The following is a 23,991-nucleotide window of genomic DNA, read 5'->3' as shown; positions in this document are numbered from 1 at the left end:
CTCCGTTATTTTGACAGCAAAATCTGGGCCATAATGATTGGCCCAGTTTGGGAACCTCAGAGCTGGCTGTGGTTCTGGATGTTACGCACAGAGGGAACATCCTAAGATTGTGGAAGGGGGAATTATCCTTGGCTGAGGCCTTTAGTTGCAAAAGGTTCCATTTTTGTCCTGTCCCTGTCATTCTGCATGCTGAGCCCCCTGCTGATTTACTAGGGTGTCTCTGAACATTGGTAGATCCATAAAGGTTTACAGCACAGGAAACACTGTGTCAATGCCAAGCTCCTTGCTGAAGTAATCCAACACTAATCTCCATAGCCCTCTTCAAATATTTATCCAATTTTCCCTTAAAAAATACAAAGGTCTCTGCTCAACCAGTTCCTATGGCAAAGCAATGCATGAACCAACGACCATCTGCGTAAAGACATTTCTGCTAACCTCTCTCCTCAATCTCCTAAGTGACAATTTTAAATCAGGCCCCTCGTTACTGACTCCCCAGATATAGAAAAATCATCTTTCCCTATTGAAATAAAGAATAGATTTGCCTTTCTAATCTAGGCTTTATTAACTTAAAAATCCTGTAGCACATCTTTCAACACCCAGTCCCAACTAAAGGCTGGAAAGAACTGAATTTAAGATGGCCACCACAAATCACATGACATCAACTACCAATGAGGTTACAGCATATATCCCAAGGCAGGAAACAACAACCAATCACAATACTTCTTACTAAACATAAAGAATAATCACCACATTCACCCCTCCTTTTAAAATATACTCCAAGCTAAATAACCTTTGCAATTTATAATTAATTATTTACAACTAAAACTATGCACAGACAAAATAAAACTATTCAACATGACACAATACTAAGTGAGCAACAACAAATAGTAACATTGCACATAAGTATTAAGTATCTCTCAACTAAAACAATATAATATAATATTTCAACAATTTTAAAACATTACTATCAATTTAAAAGTCCATTTTCAATCGGTCGACCGGATATCTTGTTCGTGTCGACCTTCTTAACCTTGGTGAAATTCCTTGCCCTCCCACACCAGGAGACACAGAAGTATCTTCTGCAGGAAGGCTATCCATATTCCGGTTTTCAACGGTTTCCGGATTAGAAATCCCATCAGGAGGTAAACTGGGACGGTCATGAACATCCATCGAGGGCTGACTAATAGAAGTATAATTATCTGCAGTCGGATTGGAAATATTCGTAGTATCTGTAACAGCATCCACATTATCTGAATCATGACTATTGTTAATATCCTCAGAAGAGGGCTGGCCACCACAAGGAGCCAAGTCTTTAATTGAAACGGTACTTTCTTTCCCATCTTGGAATCGAATGTGAGCATATTGGGAATTTGCCTCCAACAGCTCCACCTCCTCCACTAAAGGATCATATTTTGACAATCTAACATGGCTTCGAAGTAACACAGGTCCCTGCATAGTAAGCCATGAAGGTACCGAATATCCCGTAGTAGATCTCCGCGGATAGTTAAAGAGCCTTTCATGGGGGGGTCACATTAGTAGCCGTTGAAAGCAATGATCTAATGGAATGCAGGGCATCAGGCAGTACCATTTCCCACTGTGTATTCTTAAGGTTCCGGGATGGCAAAGCCAACATAACTGCCTTCCAGGTCACCCCATTGTATCGTTCGCACTGTCCATTACCCTGGGGATTATACGGGGTAGTTCTGCTAGTAGAAATTCCCCGACTCTGAAGGTATTCCTTCAACTGGGAGGACATAAAAGAACTTCCCTGATCCGAATGGATATACACAGGCATCCCAAAGATGACAAAAAGTTGAGTCAGACATTTGATAACTGTAGCAGCTGATACATCTGCGCAAGGAAAAGCAAAAGGGAACCTTGAAAACTCATCCACAACAGTAAATATATATCGGTTTTGAGTAGTTGAAGGAAGAGGCCCCTTAAAATTGACGCTCAAACGTTCAAAAGGAGAAGTAGCCTTTATAAGATGAGCTCGTTGAGGCTTAAAGAAATTCGGTTTACACCGAGCACAGATAGAACATGATGAAGTCATCCGCTTGACGTCTTCAACTGAAAAGGACAAATTCTTACTGCGTACGAAGTGTATCATCCTCGTAACCCAAGGATGGCATAAGGCATTGTGAAGATTAATAAGCGTATCTCCGTGAATCACAGAACAATAAGCCCTCGACAGCGCATCAGCAGCAACATTATCCTTCCCCGGACGATAAACTATATCAAAATGGTAACATGCCAACTCAATCCTCCACCTCATTATTTTATCATTCTTAATCTTTCCAAAATGTTTGACATCAAACATAAAGGACACAGACTTTTGATCAGTTACCAACGTAAAATGTCGCCCCGATAAATAATGTCTCCATTTACGCAGTGCTTCTACTATTGCATACGCCTCTTTCTCGATTGAAGAATGCCTTTTTTCACTATTGTTCAAGGTACGTGAGAAAAAGGCCACAGGTCTTCCATTTTGGTTCAGAGTAGCCCCAATTGCAAAATCAGAAGCGTCCGTCTCAATCACAAAAGGAACCTGCTCATCAATAGAATGCACAACTGCTCCAAGGATATCCTTTTTAAAATGATCAAAACACGTCCTGGCCTCCCATGATAGAGGATATGTCGAAACCCGAATAAGAGGCCGGATCTTCTGTGAAAAATTTGCAATCCAATTAGAATAATAAGAAAACAGTCCAACAACTCGTTGCAAAGCCTTAGAATTAGTAGGACAAGGTAAATCAATCAATGGTCGCAGACGTTCTGGGTCTGGTTTAATCTTGTTTCCCGAGATAATATACCCCAGTAGATTTACCTCAGTGGTCGAAAAGGTACACTTCTCTTTATTGAAAGTTAAACCAACTTTTTCCGCAGCTTGAAGGAATCTTTCTAAATTAGAATCATGCTCCACCCTTGATTTGCCACATACCGTGATGTCATCTAAGTATGAAAAGGTGTCAGAGAGAGAGTTATCACTTATAAAAGCATCCATTGCCCGTTGAAAACAAGCAACACCATTAGTAACACCAAATGGTATTCGGCAAAACTGATACAGCTTTCCACCAGCCTCAAAGGCCGTATATGGTTGATCCTTCTTAACAATAGGAATCTGATGATAAGCACTCTTTAGGTCAATAGTGCTAAAAACCTTATACTGAGATACTTTATTGATAAGCTCATCAATCTTAGGCAAAGGGTACGCATCTAATTGAGTATACCTATTAATAGTTTGGGAATAGTCTATCACCATTCGTTTCTTATGTCTCTCGTTAGTCGTGACAACTACCTGTGCCCGCCAAGGCGAACAACTAGGTTCAATGATTCCTTCCAATAAGAGACGTTGAACTTCAGAATTAATAAATTCGCTATCCTGACTGCTATACCTTCTTGACTTGGTAGCAATTGGCTTACAATCCGGCATCAAATTGGAAAAAAGTGATAATGGAGAAATGGATAAAGAGGTTAATCCACAAATAGATAAAGGTGGCTTAGTCCCTCCAAATGAAAGACTGAGAGACTCGTGTAACTGAAGCACATCATGACCAATCAAAATATCCGCACAGAGATTAGGCAAAACAGATAAGCGTATATCAGTATACGTATTACCTAGAAGAATCAATTTCACAAGGCAACAACCAGCTACTTGTGAAGTGAGAGTCGTCTGAGCCATACACACCTGATAGGAAACAGGCGAAATTTTCAAATGCTTCTCCTTTGCAAACTGAAGACTTATAAAACTCTCGGTACTGCCCGTATCTATAAGGGCCTTCACTTCCAACCCATTAACTTGGGCCGTAACTATAGCTTTGTTTAGGCCATGAGCAAATGCAGCAGAAATTGATGCAATAAACGCCCTATCTAAAGGCTGAATAGTCACAGAGGAGGTAATTGAACCCGATGATTTACACACACGTGCGTAATGACCTCTCTTGCCGCATTTACTACACACAGCCTCCCGAGCAGGACACTTCAGACGAGGGTGCCGGACGTTCCCACAAAAATAACACTTCTGAATCCTAGAGGCAACAGCCGCTGAAGTAGAAACTGTTTCAGAATCTAGTAAACCACTCCTATTAAGTCCACATAATTCCTTTTCATCCGGAACTGCCGAAACCACAGTCACAGGCCGATTAAAAAGAGCATAAGAATCCGAACTTCTCTGAGCCACATCCAATGTAGAAGCTTGCTCAAAAGCACTCTTAAGATCCAAAGTCTTATTTTCTAACAACCGCTGACGAATTGATCTAGACAGTAATCCATTAATAAAGGCATCCCGTACCGATTCTTCCTTATATTCTTCAGCCGTCACGGCCTTATAATTACAGTTAACACTAAGGAACCGAAGTGCTTGTAAATAAGTATCCAAAGATTCTCCCACCTGCTGCCTACGGGCAGATAGAAGGTGACGTGCAAATACCTCATTCTTTGGTTTAACAAAAATCTTTTCCAATGTAGAAATAGCCACTTCGTAAGTTTTACAGTCCAAAATATACTTATACACATCCGGAGCAATGTAGTTGATCAGCATATTCAGCTTATTTAGAGACTCTTGATCCAACACGCCCAAAAAGTTTTAAAATGTACAATACCAGTGTTTCGATTTATCATCCACTCCTGCAGAATTAGGGTCAGCATTGAATCGTTCTGGTTGAAGATATCGTTCCATTCTGACATAAAGTTAATAAATTGAAATAAAGAATAGATTTGCCTTTCTAATCTAGGCTTTATTAACTTAAAAATCCTGTAGCACATCTTTCAACACCCAGTCCCAACTAAAGGCTGGAAAGAACTGAATTTAAGATGGCCACCACAAATCACATGACATCAACTACCAATGAGATTACAGCATATATCCCAAGGCAGGAAACAACAACCAATCACAATACTTCTTACTAAACATAAAGAATAATCACCACACCTATTCACTCTATCAATTCGCCTCTTAACCTTTTCTGCTCCATTAGAAATGGTCCCAATTTCTCCAGTCTCCTTATAATTATCATTTTCCATCCATGGCATCATCCTGGTGAATCTACACTGTTATGTGCTCTATGGCACGAATAGCCTTTCTAAAATGGCACGCAGTACTCTAATTGTGTTCTGTTTTGTAAAAATGTATTACTTTTTTATTTTTGTACATTCTGTCCCTATTTATAAAACCAAAAATGCTGTGGGCCTTTTAAATAGCTTTATCTACCTATAGGCATACTTTCAGGGAATTAAGGCCGCGAATTTAATCGCGCTGAGGGGGCGGGTTTGGAGGCAGGTCTGCTGTCAAAATCGCAAAGATTGACAGCGGGTAGGAATCCCGGTCAACCCACCTCCATGCGAGTCTCCCAGGTGCTGGGACTGTCAGCACAGAACTGACCCGACACCAAGCGGCGGGGGGGGGGGAATTCTGGCACTTAAATGGTTTGTTAAGAGCCAATTTAAGAGTATTTGGAGGCTTATTTGTAATTTTAGCTTCTCCCCCACTGGTTACCCGCTGTTCGGGGAACACGCCAGCTCAACCTGGCGTATTTTGAGTCTGCTCTGATGTTTGTGAAAAGCTGACAGCTGCAGAAGTGGTGTCAAGGATGCCATGTTGCCGATGGTGAGTTTCAGAGCACAGAAAATGTTGGTTGCTGCATTTTTAATACATATAGAGATTTCTTTAGCTTACAAGTTTTTAGATCAACTGTATGTCCAGTGCCACCTCATTGGGAGAACCTCTCTCACCAGATCGCTTCTGTCATCTCACCTGCAGCTGCCATCTATTCCAGCAACATCGGAGCCAATCAAACAATCAGACCTTTGTCCTCCGAATCCTTCCACGATCAGCCCCAACACCAACACCGCAACCTTCTCAGTCATCACCTGATGCTGCACTGGACACAGGGCATCAGCCCGATAGAATTGCAGGCTGGGAGGCCAGCGATGGCATCACCATGGCCAGATTTTCTTCACTTGATGCTGTAAACCCTGGCTGCCACATGATGCGCCAGGTTGACACCATCCCACACCAGCACCGTGAAGCATCCCTTTAATGTCCAAGCCATTCCATGCACACTCATCACTATAGCGGGGGGGGGGGGTGGGGGAGGAGTTATTACTGAACAATCACTGGAACTCAGTAAGACACTTCTCAAGGTGTGCTCAGGTCTGTACAATAAGGGTCACTTTTTGAAAAAGAGACTTCACTGTGTTCCAACACATTACCAGAAACTTCACATGGACATTGGCTAAACCTCTCAAGTGCCTATCCTTGTGTGTTGTTAGTTGGTATGCTTGCAGTAGGATGAGGGTGAGTGTGAGGGGTGGCTAGTGAGATGGGGGAAGTGATAAAGTAGATAGAGAGGGTTGGGTGGAGGTGCAAGGTAAGATGGTGTCCTGGGGAGTTCTCTTCCGCCCTTGGAAGGGAAGAGAACCTCCCTGCGTGCTGTGACAGTCAGTGGAGAGCCTGGGTGCTAGCGTTCATCTTTGTGCAGTGATTGTCACTGTTTGCAGCACCTCAATGCTGTCAAACACTGACAGAACAACTGTCAAACTCCATGTGGACGTGGTCCCTTTAAGGAAACCGGCTGATGACGCGTCATCAAATTACATCATCAGACTCGCTTCCTGTTAACTGGCTGGTAAGCCCGCAGGGAGGGCTTAACAAGGCCAATCAAGGGAAAATCACGTCTGCAGAGCGGAGGCAGCTGGGGGCGGGACCGGAACCCAGGGAACAGCTGTCCTGTCCCCATCCCGCCTCCAGAATTAAATTTGCAGCCTTAGTGTCTGAACCCCTAGGTCTCTCTGTTCATCACACCCTTCAAGTGTATTTCCTTTGAGTGTATACTCTCATTATTTGTTTCATCTTTGAAAGTGCACTACACCATAATTATCCACATTAAATTGCATCTGCCAACTATTTGCCCATTCCTCTAACCTAGCTATGTCCTCTTGAAGTCTCTTACAGACACCTTCACTGTTTGCCAAACCTATCTTTGCATCACCAACAAATTTCAAAATTGTGTTCCCTATGCCCAAATGTAAATTAACTATGTATATATACACAGAAAAAAGTGGACCCAGCACTGATCTATGGGGTACACACCTCCAGCCTTTCTCCAATTTGAACACCCATTTTTCCTAACCTTTCTGCCTATCAGTCTACTGACATTCTATCCATGCCACTACATTTCCTCTTATACCATACACCTGAATTTTACTATCAAGCCTCTTGTGAGATAGCTTATAGAATGCCTTCTGAAAATCCACATACACTACCATTTACTGTATTTCCATTATCTGTCCCATTGGTCTCTTTTCAAAATACATTGAGGGCTTTTATCTAGAGTCCTTGCTGCAAGGGGCACAGGAACTGTGATGTCACCTTTTTAGTTTGAGCCTGAGGTGTTGTCCCCATCCTGGAGTATGGGGCCTCGTATATGCTGGTTCTATTACCCAGCTGGGACATTATGGGCTGTTTGGAATATTAGTACCGAGGACTGGAGCTCTTTATAATGTGCTTTGGTAAACACCAACATCAAAAAATGTTCCCGTTCCCCACATTAGCCATCCTCATCGCCTCAGGCTGAATTTTTTCAAAGAATGGGGAAACTACACCTACGTTAAGTAAACTAACATTGTCATTATTTGTTCAGCCTCCACAAAAATTATCATTCTAGTACTCAAATTGGCAGAACGATTCTGAAGATTACTTCTTCTTGCCAACTTAGAACACTGCTCGCTCTGTACCACCATTGTGTGTCTAATTGGTGGTAGTTTTGTGCTATGACCCATGGGAGATCCAGTGAACAACCTAGTGTAAAAAAAGTCACAGCAGAAACTGAAATGGTGTACCTTACTCCAACGTATTTAGAGCTTCGCTATAATTTAGGGGAGGTCAGCAACAATTAACTTTGTGACCACTGGAAGCAGCAGAGACACCTCAAGTGACAATGTAACTGACGTAACAATATAGTTCTGATGAAAGGTCCCAGACCTGAAACTTTAACTCTGTTTCTCTCTCCATGAATGCTGCCTGGCCTGCTGAGTATTTCCAGCATTTTCTGTTGTTATTTCAGATTTCCAGCATCCGCAGTATTTTGCTAGTATATTTCAAAATACACTGGCCCAAAATTTGCTGTCAAAATAACGGTGAGGCTAATAGCGCTCGCTGTTTTTTAATGTGCAAATGCCACAACAACTTCAAGAAAGGACAGAGGTGCGATTAAACACGGAAATAGAAAAGTTGCTGTCAGAGATGTGCTACTCCACCGTTAGCTTCGCGAAAATGGCATCACGCTTTCTGGCTCCCCATTCAAATGCATTGAGCAGCGTGAAGTTCCTGTATTTGCACAGTAGATACAAGTATACTCGCCACAGAAAGTTAAGTCAAGTTATATCCTTTTAATGACATGATGTGTTAATTACTTATTACAAATGTGGTGTCTCATTCCTTCAGGTTTTAATTGCTGTTGAAGATTTAAATAAAATGTAAATACATTTTTCTTTTACTTTGTCTCTTTTTTTCCCTCTCTCTCTCTTAATCCAATCTTTCTTTCCCAATCTATATTTCTCTTTCTGTACCTGATTTGACACTGAATTCACCCACTCTAAATTACACTTCCTTCTCAGTCCGTGCGCTGCTAATTTCACAATCCTTCAATCTGATTGGTTAATAAAATACACGGTTACTTGCCCTGTTCACTCAGATCCCAGATGCCCTGTAGAGGGCATTGCGCCATTTCCATCTCCCACTTCCAGCAACTTGCAGCTCAAAATATCGTCACCATTAAACGGGCAAGGGCAACAGTGGACGCAGTTCGTTGCCTTGCCACAGCAAATGTCGGGCCAATAGCTCCAATCAGTAGGTCAAAAAAAGAATCAATGGGCAGGAACTTTGATTTATAGTAACTGAACTAGTCAAATTCAATTTTTATTACATGGAGTTTTTAATGGGTGTTTTGGGGATCGCTTTCTGTGATTCTGTAGATTTATAATTAGCCCAATAGTTTATAGTGACTGAATAAGTTAAATTCCATTTTTATCCCATGTGTTTAACAAGTGTGTTGGGGATTTTATTTGCAATTCCACCCATTTGTCCAGGAGAACACAAATCAATGCCATGTGGAGCTTGAACTTTTTTCAAAGAATGGGAAAACTATACCAACATTAACATTGTCATTATTTGTTCAGCCTCCACCCTCCACATATAATTATCACTGTAGTGTACAAATTGGCAGGAAGACTCTGAAGACCTACATGTTCTGGCAAACTCAGAACACTGCACCTCTGTACCACCTGTTGCCTTGAGCTACCAGATGAAAAGCATACAAATTACTCCAGCTAAACTCAATAGCCTGATGTTATCTGTCAGTAGTTTGTCATTAGTCTGAGAATGCTACATATGAGAGCAAAAAAATGCTAACATTTACCTTTTCTGGGTGTTTTTTGATCACCTCTTCAAAAGAGTTTGGTAACTGGCAAAGTAAAGACTTTTTAAGTTCTCTCTCGAACAGTAATCCCGCCAGGCGACATTTGAAAATTATGTAAAATGCTTTATTAAACTACATTTGAGGTAATAGTACTTGTTAATTAGGAAACTTTATTAAGTAAGCATGACGGCCTGATTCCTCAGATCATCAAAAGCAGTCATACAACTTTTGATGGTAATTGTGTATATGTTGTGTGTTTGAACAGTACTATGCACATTATTTATAGCTCTCATCCATGATTAGTCCAATAAATTGATTGGCTTGGCAATTTAGCAGAACATGCACATTTCATGTTTACAATTTTAAGTTTTAAGACCCAACTAGCTTTAGTGTTGTGGAACATTTAAAAATACATCAACCTTCAAAGCACAGTATCACATAGTCAAAGGAAAAGAAAATTGACTTTATTCCATCCAGCTGTAGAAGTCTAATTATAGTGATTAGATTAGATTAGATTAGACATGGGGTTCAACAATATGCACAGATGTAAAAATTTACCATTTTAACCCTTTAAAAAATTAATCTTGGAAAATTAACCTACTTACTAGAGATTATAGCAGAACCTTGATTATATGGTTCGATTGATTAGATTGCCAAAATATTTTAAGCTTGAATCAGGTTTTCTCTAAATTGCTGCCATTGAAAACTGATAAAAGCTTGAACTGCAGCCTATTTGAATTTCTGAATAACAAAAATCAATGCAAAATGCTAAAATCTCAAAGTGGTCAAATTTGCAGATAATACTAAACTAAAAGGGGCACTGGAATCAGAAGAAGCAGTCTGAAACTTCAAAATGAGTTGGACAAGATATGTAAGTAAATGGCAGGTGACATTAATGCAGACAAATGTAAAGTGCTAAACATAGGAAGAAAAATAGATAACTCACATACTTTATGAATGTTGTTGAAATAACTAAGGATGAAGCTGAAAGAGACCTAAGAGTCTTAATAAACTCAATGCTAAACATGCTCAATTTAGCAGCGAACAAAAAGCCAATAAAATGTTGTATTCTACTGTTTTGGCTATTTAGACCACGTCAGAAGAGGTAATGATCACACTTTAAAGCACTTGGGTCAGGCCACACCTTGAGTAACAACAACAACTTGTATTTTAATAGCACCTTTAATATAGTAAAATATCCCAAGGTGCTTCACAGGAGCGTTATCAAACTAATTTGACATCGAGCCACATAAGGAGATATTAGGGCAGATGACCAAAAGCTTGGTCAAAGATGTAGGTTTTAACGAGCGCCTTAAAGGAGGGAAGAGAAGTAGAGAGGCAGAGAGGTTTAGGGAGGCAATTCCAGAGTTTAGGGCCTTGGCAACTGAAGGCACGGCTGCCAATGGTGAAGCGATTAAAATCGGGGACGCTCAACAGGCCAGTATTAGAGGAGTGCAGCTTTCTCGGAGGGCTGTAGGGCTGGAGGAGATTACAAAGAAAGGGAGGGTTGAGGCCATGGAGTGATTTGAAAACAAGGATGAGAATTTTGAAATCGAGGTGTTGCTTATCCGGAAGCCAATGTAGGTCAGCGAGCACAGGGGTGATCACGGGTGAACGGGACTTGGTGCGAGTTAGGACACGGGCAGCAGAGATTTGGATGGCCTCAAGTTTACGGAGGGTAAAACATGGGAGGCCGGCCAGGAGTGCATTGGAATAGTCAAGTCATCCAGTTCTGGCCTCCAAGAAGCAAGAGAGACATGCAGGCGCTGTAGGTAGTGCAGAAAAGAGCCAACAGGCTGATTCCAGATTCAAGAGTCTGAGTTATGAGGAAAGACTTGAGAAACTTGGGGGCAAAAATTGGGTCGCGCCCTCTTTGGAGCGCTAACTTTGCCGGGAAACTACTTTTAGCGCCCCGAAAATGTTAGCGCCCCCGCACCCAAAATTCAATGGTAGCGCCTCAAACAGGAGGCAGGGCGCTACTGGAAGCGCTCCCCTCCCTCTTGGGGCACTCCAGCCGAATATCGCAGCACTATGTGCCGCAGCGCCACCACATAGCACCGTGGTACTGCAGGCCTTCCTCCCCTTATTAAAGGGGAGGGGCCTAGCGCAGTGCGACCCGGGGCCCAGCTGAACCACCAGGGATCGGGGTGATGGCAAAAGAGCCCGGCACTCAAGAGGAGTGCCAGGCTGCCCGATCACGGCCGGTACCCCGCAGGGGAACGGCAGAGGGGGCAGGTGTTGGCAGACGGGCAGCAAAAAAAATGGCCGCTCGGCACCTTCCCTTTAAATATCGCTGCCCCAGCTAAAGTATGCCCCCTGCCCTTGTCGGACAGAGCGTCCGGCGGTACGTCAGAGGGCGCGACCGAAGTTTGTGGCCGTGGCGCAGCGCCGCGGGGCACTACTGCTGCCGCTGAATTTGGCGGGAGGTGTTAGCGGCGCCGCACCCAGGTGCTAGTTGCTTTTCGCCCCGTTAGCACCCCCTTAGGGCGCTAACAGGAGGTGCAAAGCAACCAAATTTTGCCCCCTTGGGATTTCTGCCTGGAAAGGAGGCAACCAAGAGGTGATCTTACAAAGGCATATAAGATTTTCATAATTTAGAAAAAATTAACCCAGAATATTACTTTAAATTAAACTGTGGGAGTAGGACAAGGGGACATAAGCTTAAACTAGAGGCATGTATTTTTAACACTGATACCAGGAAAATTTTCTTCACACAAAGTGTAATCACCCTGTGGAATATACTTCCAGATAGAGTAGTGGAGGCAAATATCCTCTTTGTCTATTTGACTTCTCCCTCACACCACACACACACGGCATGGCACATTGCAAATGCTTCCAACACCCACTTTCTGTTTGCCTTTCCGCAAATCACAAGATAACCCTTCTCCCTTTTTTTCATTTCAGCTGCTATGAATATCAATGGGCTTCAGCCAGTGAAAAAAAAGGAATACAGTTTTGCAGAAGATGCACTGTCACTTGACCATCAGCTCAGATACTGACACCACGCGGGCTTTAGAGGTAAGAGGAGGGAGCTACATGTCGTGACTCACCAGGCACAAGTGCGCAGGAGCTAGGACAGGGGGATAGGACGCTGCAGGTGCCAGCTCGTTGGAGGGCTAGATCGCATACTAGTTCCACTGAGGAAGACTCGGATGCTGACTTTGATGGCTCAGCCTACCAAAGAAAGCTCATCGACATACATCGGCAAATACTTGGTCCACTCCGCGGCCTGCCAGAGAGCTTGCGCACAATGCCACAGAACATGGAGAACTTCATCTCTAACTTGTCTCATGGCTTTGTGCTGAGCATTGAGACCATTCTGTCCAACAGGGACTGAGTGGTCAGCTCCATCAGCACCACAGTGGAACCCACCATGATGGAGCGTCTTATGACAACAAAATGAATGATCTGAATTAGACAAATTCAAGTTAATTTGCCGAATTTCTCAATTTAACTCTACTCAAACACTACAGATTCAGATTTTCCTGGCCCTTTTACTAATTTTTATTTTTTAAAAAGCACAAAATGTGCAAAAATGACAAAAATTTCAATTTTCCACATGACCATAAAGTGTGGTAAGCTGACATCAACGTAGCTGGGACCTTTAGGATAACAATATTCTATTAGAATCATAGAGTCATAGAAATTTGTGGCACAGAAGGAGGCCATTCGACCCATCATGTCTGTACCGGCCGAAAAAGAGCCATCCAGCCGAATCCCACTTTCCAGCTCTTGGTCCGTAGCCTTGTAGGTTATGGCTCTTCAAGCGCATATCCAAGTACTTTTTAAAATGTGATGAGCGTTTCTGCCTCTACCACCCTTTCAGGCAGTGAGTTCCAGACCCCCAACACCCTCTGGGTGAAAAAAGTTCTCCTCAACTCCCCTCTAATCCTTCTTCCAATTACTTTAAATCTATGCCCCCTGGTTATTGACCTCTTTGCTAAGGGAAATAGGTCCTTCCTATCCACTCTATCTAGGCCCCTCATAATTTTATACACCTCAATTAGGTCTCCCCTCAGCCTCCTCTGCTCCAAAGAAAACAAACCCAGCCTATCCAATCTTTCCTCATAGCTAAAATTCTCCAGTCCTGGCAACATCCTCGTAAATCTCCTCTGTATTAATATTTGGAAGTTGAGTAATGAGGACAAATAATTGAAGGCTACCGCCACATTTATGATTTTCCAAAGCTCACATTATGTGCATTCTTTGCTATATCTGGCTTATAATTACTTCATGCAGTAGAGTAAGCAAATTATGTAGTGGACAAACCAGCGCTCAAGCATAAAAGAACAGCACACACATTCAAAATTTGACATCCTAAAATCGACAATATGGTAGAGTGTGCTATTCTCATGGCTCACAATTTAACCTCTGAAACCTTCCATCAGAAATTTAAGAAACTAAGAAAGAATCTGGAAAATGACTATCCACCTCAAAGACACTTGACAGATGTGGCTGGAAAGCAAAGGCATAATAGACTATGAATGCTTTGTCATTTAATGTTAATGAAGAGATTCCTGGAAATAGGCTCAAAGCAGCAGTATAAAACTCTCGAGCAGCTAGGTACATGCACAGATCATTTCATAGCCTCACCAGCACAGGTGAGCCATCACACAGTTGGGAGACCAGGTGCCTCATGCTGTCCCATGAACAAACTGCTCAGTGAGCCTGCTGCTTAGCTTGCTCAGCCAGAGGAGGGGACAGCTCTCAAAAGTAAAAGATCTGAAGACAATGAGATCATGGGGGAAAAATTCAGTATCGCCCCGTTTGGGGCGCCATTATCGGCCGTGCGCAAAGTTTAGCGCCTGGCGCTAATTATCGCCTCCGACAGCAAACTTGGCTTTTATCGCCCCTGGAGGTGATTGGAGCACTAAATCAGGCGCTTCACACCTGTCTTAAGGCGCAAAGGCCGAGGAGCGAGGCGCTACCTCAGAGCGCTGGCGAAGCAAGGAAGGGCAAATCAAAATAAACCTGCAAAGTGCTGCTCAGTACTCAAAACTCCTTCACACAGCTTTGAATCTCTCCAGAAGTCTCTCTCTCTCTCTCTCAGAATGCGTGGTGCAAAAATGTCACAGACAAAAAAAGGCAGGAAGCGGTCGCCTTTAAATATCGCTCCCCTAGTCCCTTTCTGACAGCATAATGCTCCCCTCAACCTATTGAGCGCCACTCAGTATCCAGTCCGGGGTGCTAACAGGGCGTTGCGCACTCGACTGACGTCACAATCTGCCGGTGCAGGAGATCGTGGCGGTATTGTTTAGCGCCGCCACAAAATGTCTAGTTAATTTCGCGAGCGGCGCAAGCATCGCCGCGCCCGGGCGCTAGTTGCTTTGCGCCCCATTAGCGCCCTCTTAAGGCGCTAACAGGAGGCGCAAACAACTGAATTTTTCCCCCCGTGTTTTAAATGTAGTGAAGTAGACCACAAGGAGAACCACTGCTAGTCTCTTAAAAATTAGGCAATGCAAACTAGGAGGCCACTTGAGCTCATAATGGCTAGTTACACAGTGACCGCTGATATAGATAGGTTGACTCATAACCTTTACCTGGTCAGGATCAATGGGACGCACGTGAAGGGGTTGAAATACACTGGCTGCTTTTTGACAATTGCACATAGCAGCCCGACGAAGGACTACCATTATATAAAGGCAAAGCTACCTGCATCTTGGAGCTGTGGATGATCACAAAAGTATCCACAGCCAGAGCTTGGCTGAAATCTTTAGGCTATGCAGGGGTTATGGAAATGGGAGCTTATTCATTCATGCTGTTTGATGTTTTAATAGAGAATGACAGAGATACCAATGGGGTTACAGACCAGCAGCTCAGGGAAAAAGTGATCAGAGGAGCACAAGGCCAACCTTATTGGTCCAGTTCAAACAGCTGCAGAAGTCACTGACCAAGCAGCACAAGGTCTAGGGTTTCCCACACATGAAGAAACTCAGAGGGGTAGGGCCATTTTAGGCACACCTTGTGTAGGATGAAATAGTTTTGAGTGTATCACCAGGGGAGTCATGGGTAGTCATGTCGTATACTGGGAACAGGGCGAGCCTCTTGGAACCTAAGGGGATTACCGGCCATGATGGCGAACCTAGTGAGGCGGGCAAGGTCTTCACGAGTGAGCTCATAAATGATAGACCTACCCGTGGGGGGGAGGGGGGGGGGGGAGATATGTCAGGTTGAGATGTTTTTTGACCATTTTTTCCATATGATGTTATTATTGTTCCACATATTATTAGAACATACTCAAATTTAAGTCATTGTTCATACAGCGACAACACATTGCTACAAAGTGCAGTGGCTATGGTGTGGAGACAACATACAGTAGCAACAAATGTTCTGTAATCTAACATTACAAGACATTTAAAATTGTAACGACATCATCCCACCACCTACAGGCATAATAGGTCATACAGATAAACATGGCCCCTTTAACAATACATTTTGTAAGAGATATGTTGACAGTTTTCAATGCATTTTGAAGTAGAATACAGTAACCCACTTGTAATAAGGAAGCTGCTATGACATCATGAAGTAAGACAGCATGAAGATTGATATCAATCAAACAACTGGGCAGAGAAGGAGGCCTTACTAAAAAATCTCCAGGGCAGCATTATTACTTTATTGCTCATGAGCTACAAATTCAGTGGTTTTCTTCATTCATGGAATGATCTGCACATCTTCTATTTATATAATGCACAAGGTGTCTATTTATAACTAACATATCCCATGATGATTTGAAAAACAAGTCCCCCAGTAATGTTGCACACTAATCATGGTAAATATGCATATATCTAGTTACAATTAGATATTAAAGCCTGCATTGTAAGTAACTTACCCTTGGATGTAGTGCCAAGGTTTTTTTTTTTTTTTTTTAAAAAAGATCAATTACGTTGATATCTTAATCTACAGGGCTGTTCTGGGCTATTTCTGCCTTTTCGTGGGCTATGTGGAACAATCTTTGTTCCAGTCCTACTCGGGTCCCCTCCCTCACCTCTTTTTCCGATACATTGATGACTGTATCGGTGCCGTTTCCTGCTCTCGCCCCGAACTTGACAATTTCATTCACTTTGCCTCCAATTTCCACCCTTCCCTCACCTTCACATGGTCCATCTCTGACTCTTCCCTTCCCTTCCTCGACTTCTCCATCTCCATCTCTGGGGATAGGTTATCGACCAATATTTACTACAAGCCCACTGACTCCCACAGCTACCTGGACTACACTTCCTCCCACCCCGCTTCCTGTAAGGACTCTATTCCATTCTCCCAGTTTCTCCGCCTCCGCCGTATCTGCTCCGACGATGCCACCTTCCACACCAGTGCTTCAGACATGTCTTCCTTTTTCCGCAACCGAGGATTCCCCTCTACCGTGGTTGACACTGCCCTCGACCGTGTCAGTTCTATCTCCCGCACCTCTGCCCTCACCCCTGCCCCTCCCTCCCGGAACCACGATAGGGTTCCCCTTGTCCTCACCTTTCACCCCACCAGCCTCCACATTCAACGGATCATCCTCCGGCATTTCCGCTACCTCCAAAGTGATCCCACCACCAAACGTATCTTCCCCTCCCCTCCCCTTTCAGCATTCCGCAGGGACCGCTCTCTCCGAGACACCCTAGTCCACTCCTCTATCACCCCAAACAGCCCTTCCCCTTCGCCTGGCACCTTCCCGTGCAAGCGGAGGAGATGTAACACCTGCCCCTATACCTCCCCCCTCCCCACTGTCCAGGGCCCCAAACACCCCTTCCAGGTGAAACAGCGATTTACTTGTACTTCTCGCAATCTAGTATACTGTATTCGCTGCTCACGATGCGGTCTCCTCTACATTGGGGAGACCAAACGCAGATTGGGTGACCGCTTTGCGGAACACCTCCGTTCAGTCCGTAAGGGTGACCCCGAGCTTCCGGTCGCCTGTCATTTCAATTCACCGCTCCATTCCCACTCGGACCTCACCGTCCTTGGCCTCTTGTACTGTTCCACGGAAGCTCAACGTAAACTCGAGGAACAGCACCTCATCTTCCGATTAGGCAGTTTGCAGCCTTCCGGTCTCAATATCGAGTTCAACAATTTCAGATCATAACCTCGGCCCCTATTTCATTTTCACTTATATTTTTCCACTCCTTTCCTTTCCCCCCCCCCCCCTTTCCTTTTGTTTCTCTCTCACACCTGGCAGCTATCTTTTGCCCTGCCAGTACACTTTACACCTAATCACAGCCTATTACCATCTCGTCTAGCTTCTAATCTCTTTTACTTCTTTTGGTTCTTTAATTCTTTTGTCCGATCGCAGCCCTGCCTTCGATCTAGTTCCTTTTCTCTCCAGTTTTGAAGAAGGGTCAAACCCGAAACGTCAACTCAAATTTCTCTCCACGGATGTTGCCTGACTTGCTGAGTTTTTCCAGCATTTTCTGTTGTTATACTGGGGATCTCCTGTAATGTATTCTCCATAGCAAAACAATCAATGGTCCATGTTTTAAGTCTCTGTAATGTATCTGCATTTTAAACATTTCTATCTGTAAACCGTATCCCCCCTTCACTCAACACTGATAGCAGTGACTTCGACCTGCTAGACTCCATGCTCTGTAATTTCTTCCCTAAACTCCTCTGCCAATCTACCACCCTCTCCTCTTTTAATACCCACCTCTTTGACCAACCCACCTAATAACTCCTTATTTGGCTTACAGAATCATACAGTACAGAAGAAGGCCATTCGGCCCACCGTGCTTGTGCCAGCTCTTTTAAAGAGCTATCCAATTAGTCCCACTCCCTTGCCCTTTCCCCGTAGTCCTGCCATTTTTTTCCTTTTCAACTTACTATTAGTTACTAATGTATCTGCTTTCACCACCCTTTCAGGCAGTGCATTCCAGATCATAACATCTACGTTAAGGGCATTATATAAATGCAAGTTGTTGCTGTTACTGTTGTCATCCCAAGGATAAATGATAGCATTTGAACATTGTTTCTGAAAATGTAAGGTTTTAAAAATAAAACAAAATAGTCAACAATTCTGTTAAAATCCAAGGATTAAAATTACCTTACCTGATTCCGGTCTCGTGCATTTGCATATCTGAACCTCTGGATATAGTAGAAGACTAACCAGGCCAGCGAAATGATCATTAACACAATGAATGAGATCGACACAAATACAACCGAGGTACGGCTGACATATTTTTGTAAATTACGTGTTCCAATTGTTATGTACATCATTATGGTGACATTCCTTTCAAGTAGGCTCATAATCTCACGTCCTTTCAGCTCAGGAATCATAATGGCTACAATGTCTCCTGTACCTGCAAAACAGAAAATGAGAAATACTAAAACTGAATTGCGAATGCAGTTTACAGAATTGCTTTGCTTTCTAGGTCACCAACTGAACAATCATTTTGAACCCGAGATTACCACAACGTATTATTATTTTGATTTTCAAGTTTTGCCACAATGTCTGTATAACATTAGCATGTGGGAACAACTAGCAATTTATTTGTTAAATTGGCCAGTACCCTTGTGTTTTGAAGCAGGATTTATGAAGGTTGTATTTGTGGTTCCAAAAGTGGTAATCATGGTTCCAAAAGTGGTAATCAATAGGGATATCCTAAATTTTCAGTATTAAACTGACATTTTTAGGTCTTTTTGGTCAGCCAGAGGCCTGGTATGCACAGAAACATGCTTAAGAATCTCAAAACCAAATTACAGAGAAATCACAAATGTGTTTGCCCGATCTGAAGTGAACACTCCCTCTGTGGTGACAAACTTGATTTACTTTTCAGGTTTGCAAAAAATGCTTCCCCTTTCCAAGTGTGCATAGGAGAATACTGTTGCAGCTTAACCAGCTAAACTTGTGCAACTTACCAACATAAGGCACTGGTAAACTGCATGATTTTGGTTTCTCTTCCTAGCCCCACACCGTTACCTCCAGAGTCCCCTAAAGATCTATCTTTGTCCCCCTCCCCTTCTGCGTCTACATTTAACCCCTTAGCAACATTATCCGCATATATGGAGCCAGCTTCCACATGTATGTTGACGACACCCAGCTCTACCTCTCCACTACCCGTCTTAACACCTATACTATATAGTTTTTCTACTTAATATAAATACAAGTTGTTGCTGATTTTAGCTGGCTGAATTCCAACTATGGCCACCCTACCTAGATCAGAGAGAAACAAATCGCAGACCCCAGTAACAGGACTGCTCCTCCAGATCTCATCAATAAGCCCACAGCACTCTGGAGTACTGAAGATCAACCAGGCTCAGTTATTGGATTACTGAGTATGCCATAGAGGTTTGACTCAAATTTTAATCTTCCATGCCCAGGCATGTTATCTTAGAGCCAATTCAGCCCCAGAGACCTCATTTACCTCCCTTTCAAGACAGTTATTTTTTGCTCATTAGCCCAAATTTTTTTTTTTTTACAAAATCACAGGTCCAGAGAAAAGCATGATTCAGCATAAAATAGCTGACCAGGTAGCTGTTTTGGTAGAGCTGGTTGAGGGATGAATGTTGACCAGGTCATCATAATTTCTCTGCTCTTCTTTAAATAGTTTCATGGGATCTTTTACTTTAACTTGAGAGGGCAGAAAGGGCCTTGTCCAAAAACGAGAACATCCAACAGTGCAGCATTCCCTCAGTACTACACTGAAGTTTCAGCCTAGATTATGTGCTCAAGTCTCAGACGTTGGGCTTGAACCTATAACCTATTGACTCAAAGGTGAGAGCGTTACCACTGAGCCAAAGATGATACTGAGAAAAATGTTATTCTCAAGAGTTAGCTGACAAAACAATACTTTGTCTTGGCCGACATCCAGTATTGGCTGAACATAAATATCTGCAGCAGACCAACGTTATTGCCTTCAGTCCCCGCCATAAACTCTGTTCCCTAGCGACCGACTCGATCCCTCTCCCTGGCCACTATCTGTGTTGGAACCAAACTGTTCGTAACCTTAACATCCTAATTGAACATGAGTTACTTCCACCTCCGTAACATCGCCCATCTCAGCCCCTGCCTCCACCCCTGCTGCTGAAGCCCTCATCCTTGCCTTTGTTACCTTTAGACTCGACTATTCTAATCCTCTCCTGGCTGGCCTCCCATCTTCCACCCTCCATAAACATGAGCTCATGCAAAACTCTGCTGCCCGTATCCTAACTCGAACCTATCCCGTTCACCTATCACCCTTGTGCTCACTGACCTACACTGGCTCCCAGTTCGGCAATGCCTTGATTTAAAAATTCTCATCCTTGTTTTCAAATCCCTCCATGGCCTCGTTGAGAATTATTGATTTTCTATGGACCCGATCATCCTTGTGCAGTCCAATCCGTGAAACAAAGGAATCCTTGCAGTGGGTAGGCATGAACGCCATTCTGTTTCAGTCATTTAGTTACTGCTGCTTCTGCAGTTTCTACAGTGACAACCTTTCTTGTTGCTGTTGATAACGCAGCATTCAAAATGGTCCACTCTTGCTATAATCTTGAACATCATCTTGGTCAGTCTGCTGCAAGCATCTCCCAGTTGTGTGCATCAATGACATAAGGCTTCAGGCTATGCTTTAATACATGCTTAAAAAACTGATGCGCTATCAATTACTCATAAAAGACTGAGAGTTAGAAGAGTAACTAAAGGCTTTTATTAACAACAGAATGGAGGTCTGCCTCGAGTGGTCGACCGGTCCAGGATACAAGGGCTGGGGAGCAGTCACCTTTATACTAGGACCTGTGGGAGGAGTCAGCCGAGGCATGTCCAGGCATGTACACAGTGGAATACAAACAGGACAAACAGGAATACAAACAGTGGTTTACCACAAAAACTTCCTCTGCTCATCCCCAAAATGCATCATGTTTGAGCCCACCATACAAAACATGCTTGGGAAGTCACATTATCCATCCAAACAGTACTTGTTGCTAAGGAGAGTTATGCTTTTATTAACATTGTCTCAATGATGTTCCACATTTCACCACCACAGAGTTGGTAATGGGGACCTGTCATTTGATATGCAAGCTGCTTCTGGGGTGCTGTAGGTGAAACTTGCCAAGCTCTTTCACATAATGGCCCAGAATTGCTGGAGCGGGGCATATCACGGAGAGCACCCAGAGTTAGATATTTTTTTCACCCTTCAGCTGCAATTAATTTTGCACCGCAAATTACTGGAAATAAGAATTGATAACGGTGTGGCGAGGTCAATAGAGCATCTGGGACCTTGGTGAACGACGGAACCAATAGTCTATCTCCTTAGCCATTGAAATTTAAGGATTTGAATGGTTAGCAAAGCTCTGAAGTGGCAGTTTAGACATCTGTTTATTGAAGCAAAGTTTATAAAAATATCACAGCCTCTTGCTCAGGGTTCAAATTGTTTTTAATTCATGAAATTTGGGAACCGAATGCAGCTGCTGCCTACACGCAAAAGCTATATATTTTATAGCAATTCACAACAAATCAAATTTGATGATCTTCCTTTCTGCTGATCAGAACCATTTCTTGCTTTGCCAGCCTGCATATTCTCAATCAGCGACATTCACGTCCAGTAAAGCACTTTCCATTCTGTCCTCTCTCTGTTTCCTTTCAGTTTTATCATTTAGTTGTATTCCTTAATGTATTTTTTTTCTCTGTGATGGATTTATTTCCTTTTATAATTTTCCCAGTTTAACTTGCGCCCTGATTGTGTGCTTTATGTGGCATGTGCAGAACAATTATCATTAATTGCTAAATAGTTTCAAACTGAAAGGCCATTGGAAACATAAATTACCCCATTAACAGAGTCCTAATGCTGTGAAATAGCAGCCTTAACTTTCTGCGGAAAGTTTAATTAGTTTTTACAGCGCTAATGCAGCAATCTCTTAACACTCATGGAGAGGTTGGCGACAAGCTCCAGTTTTTGCGAGGCTAATGACAAATTGTCCAGCAATTTGTGGTGATTCATAACTCATGGCATATCTCGCCATAAATTGCGGGGTAATTTACACATTAATAATGGCGTGCACCATGAAGTCACGGTTATTTTTGCAGAAAATTCTGAGCCAGTGTTGGGAATGCAGCCAAGTTTCATAGGAGATAGACTACAGGATAGACTGTTTAGTGTGCAACTTAATACCATACTGACCATATCTTCATTCTTTCAGGCTGACAAATATAGTATAGGTAATGCAGGTAAGAAAATAAATTTACTCATGAAAAACAGTCTTCTACTAGATCATTAACAAATAATTTCACCTGATCTGGCACTCTGTTTCAGATCACGTGCCCATCAATATCAGCTATAAAGTGAAAACACCAAGGTCACCTTCTTGGAATGACTTCATCCCGCTTTCACAATTTTCTGAGTAGCTTACTACAATTTTAATTAAATAGCAGATGGTGTCATTTGATCCAAAGATCAAAGTGGTTTGTAACACTGATTGACAGGACCTTGGTAATTGTGTTCAGACCTTCAACTAAAATTCATTTTGCTGCTTAGTGTGAATTCCATCTAGTGCCACATTTTCATAATGTAATTAATTATATGTAGCATTGTTAATTCGATATTTATATAATCACCAAATTTGTTTGAATATTTGGTTCAAAATAAAATGAAAAGATTGAAAGCCAGCATTTGCTTCAGTTCAAGAGCTGTTTTTGATCCTTCTCCTTAAAACAAAGAACTCATTTTTTTGCTCTGATTGAGGCATTGCATTACAACACATTACTTCAATAATATACCAATACTTGAAATCTGTTGAATTCATCTTACTTGAAACCAGGACTTTGTTTAGTGATCCATCAGCATCATTATATTTCTTTAGAAGGCATTCTTCTGAAGAATAATTGGCCTTTTACAGACTTTCCCATTGCAAGTAAATTCAAACTTTTATTGCTGCTTCACTTTGGTGCTTATCATTATTGAATTGTGAATAAATATTAGTTGCACCATAAAAATTCTGGTCTGTGTTCAATATCCATCAATTCACAGAGTGATCGATAGTTTAGCACAATACTATAATTAATCTATTAAACAGGTTACAACAAGATCATTGTTAATCCTTGTATAGATCTGTGTACAGTTTTTGAGAGTTGAATTATTTCTTGAGCACAAACGAGCTGAATGTGGAACATACCTCTCAACCCCTTACCGGGGTCAACATACAGCACAATATGACCAAAAACATGTAGCACACCATTTTTGCTAAGCACAGAATCCAAATTCAGTGAGACGTTAACTTATGTAAAATAAAGATTCCATATTTCTTGCTAGAGCACATAGCCACATCATGATGGGGGTAAAAGGGAAAACAAACACCAAAGCGAAACTAATAAAGATTTAATCCTGAAACCATCTAAAACTACTGCGGGTGTGGGGAGAGAAGGAGTGGGAGAAAAATTATTTTTGGACACAATATGAAACATTCAGTGTGCATTGAGGAACAAAGCTCCCACAAGGTCTGTGGACTACTTCACGAAATATGTACAATGAGAGGTATAAAGTAGATGCACTAAAATAACTTTGTGATCCATTATCTCAACTGGTAAGGAGACAGCAATAACTGCAACTCTCAGTATCCCTTGTAAACTTAAACAGGCAGAGAGCACAGATCCCAAGTCCCAAAATATTAAATAATTCTTAATTTT

The 23,991-nt window shown here is 42.5% G+C and overlaps 1 protein-coding gene across 1 annotated transcript in view; it reads right to left on the bottom strand.

Moving 5' to 3' along the window:
• Positions 1-23,991, bottom strand: part of rnf150a (ring finger protein 150a) — a 238,474-nt gene that overhangs the window by 136,746 nt on the left and 77,737 nt on the right. Inside the window, exon 2 of the mRNA XM_086008987.1 lies at positions 18,441-18,691. Within this exon, the coding sequence (XP_085865113.1) occupies positions 18,441-18,691 (251 nt within the window). The remainder of the gene's footprint in view (positions 1-18,440; positions 18,692-23,991) is intronic.

The sequence above is a fragment of the Somniosus microcephalus genome, chromosome 2 (assembly GCF_052327205.1).
Source record: "Somniosus microcephalus isolate GS21.2 chromosome 2, FLI_Smic_1.0, whole genome shotgun sequence".
Taxonomy (NCBI): Eukaryota; Metazoa; Chordata; class Chondrichthyes; order Squaliformes; family Somniosidae; genus Somniosus; species Somniosus microcephalus.
The sequence above is the reverse complement of the archived record's forward strand: the minus strand, read 5'-3'. Positions and strand labels throughout refer to the sequence as shown.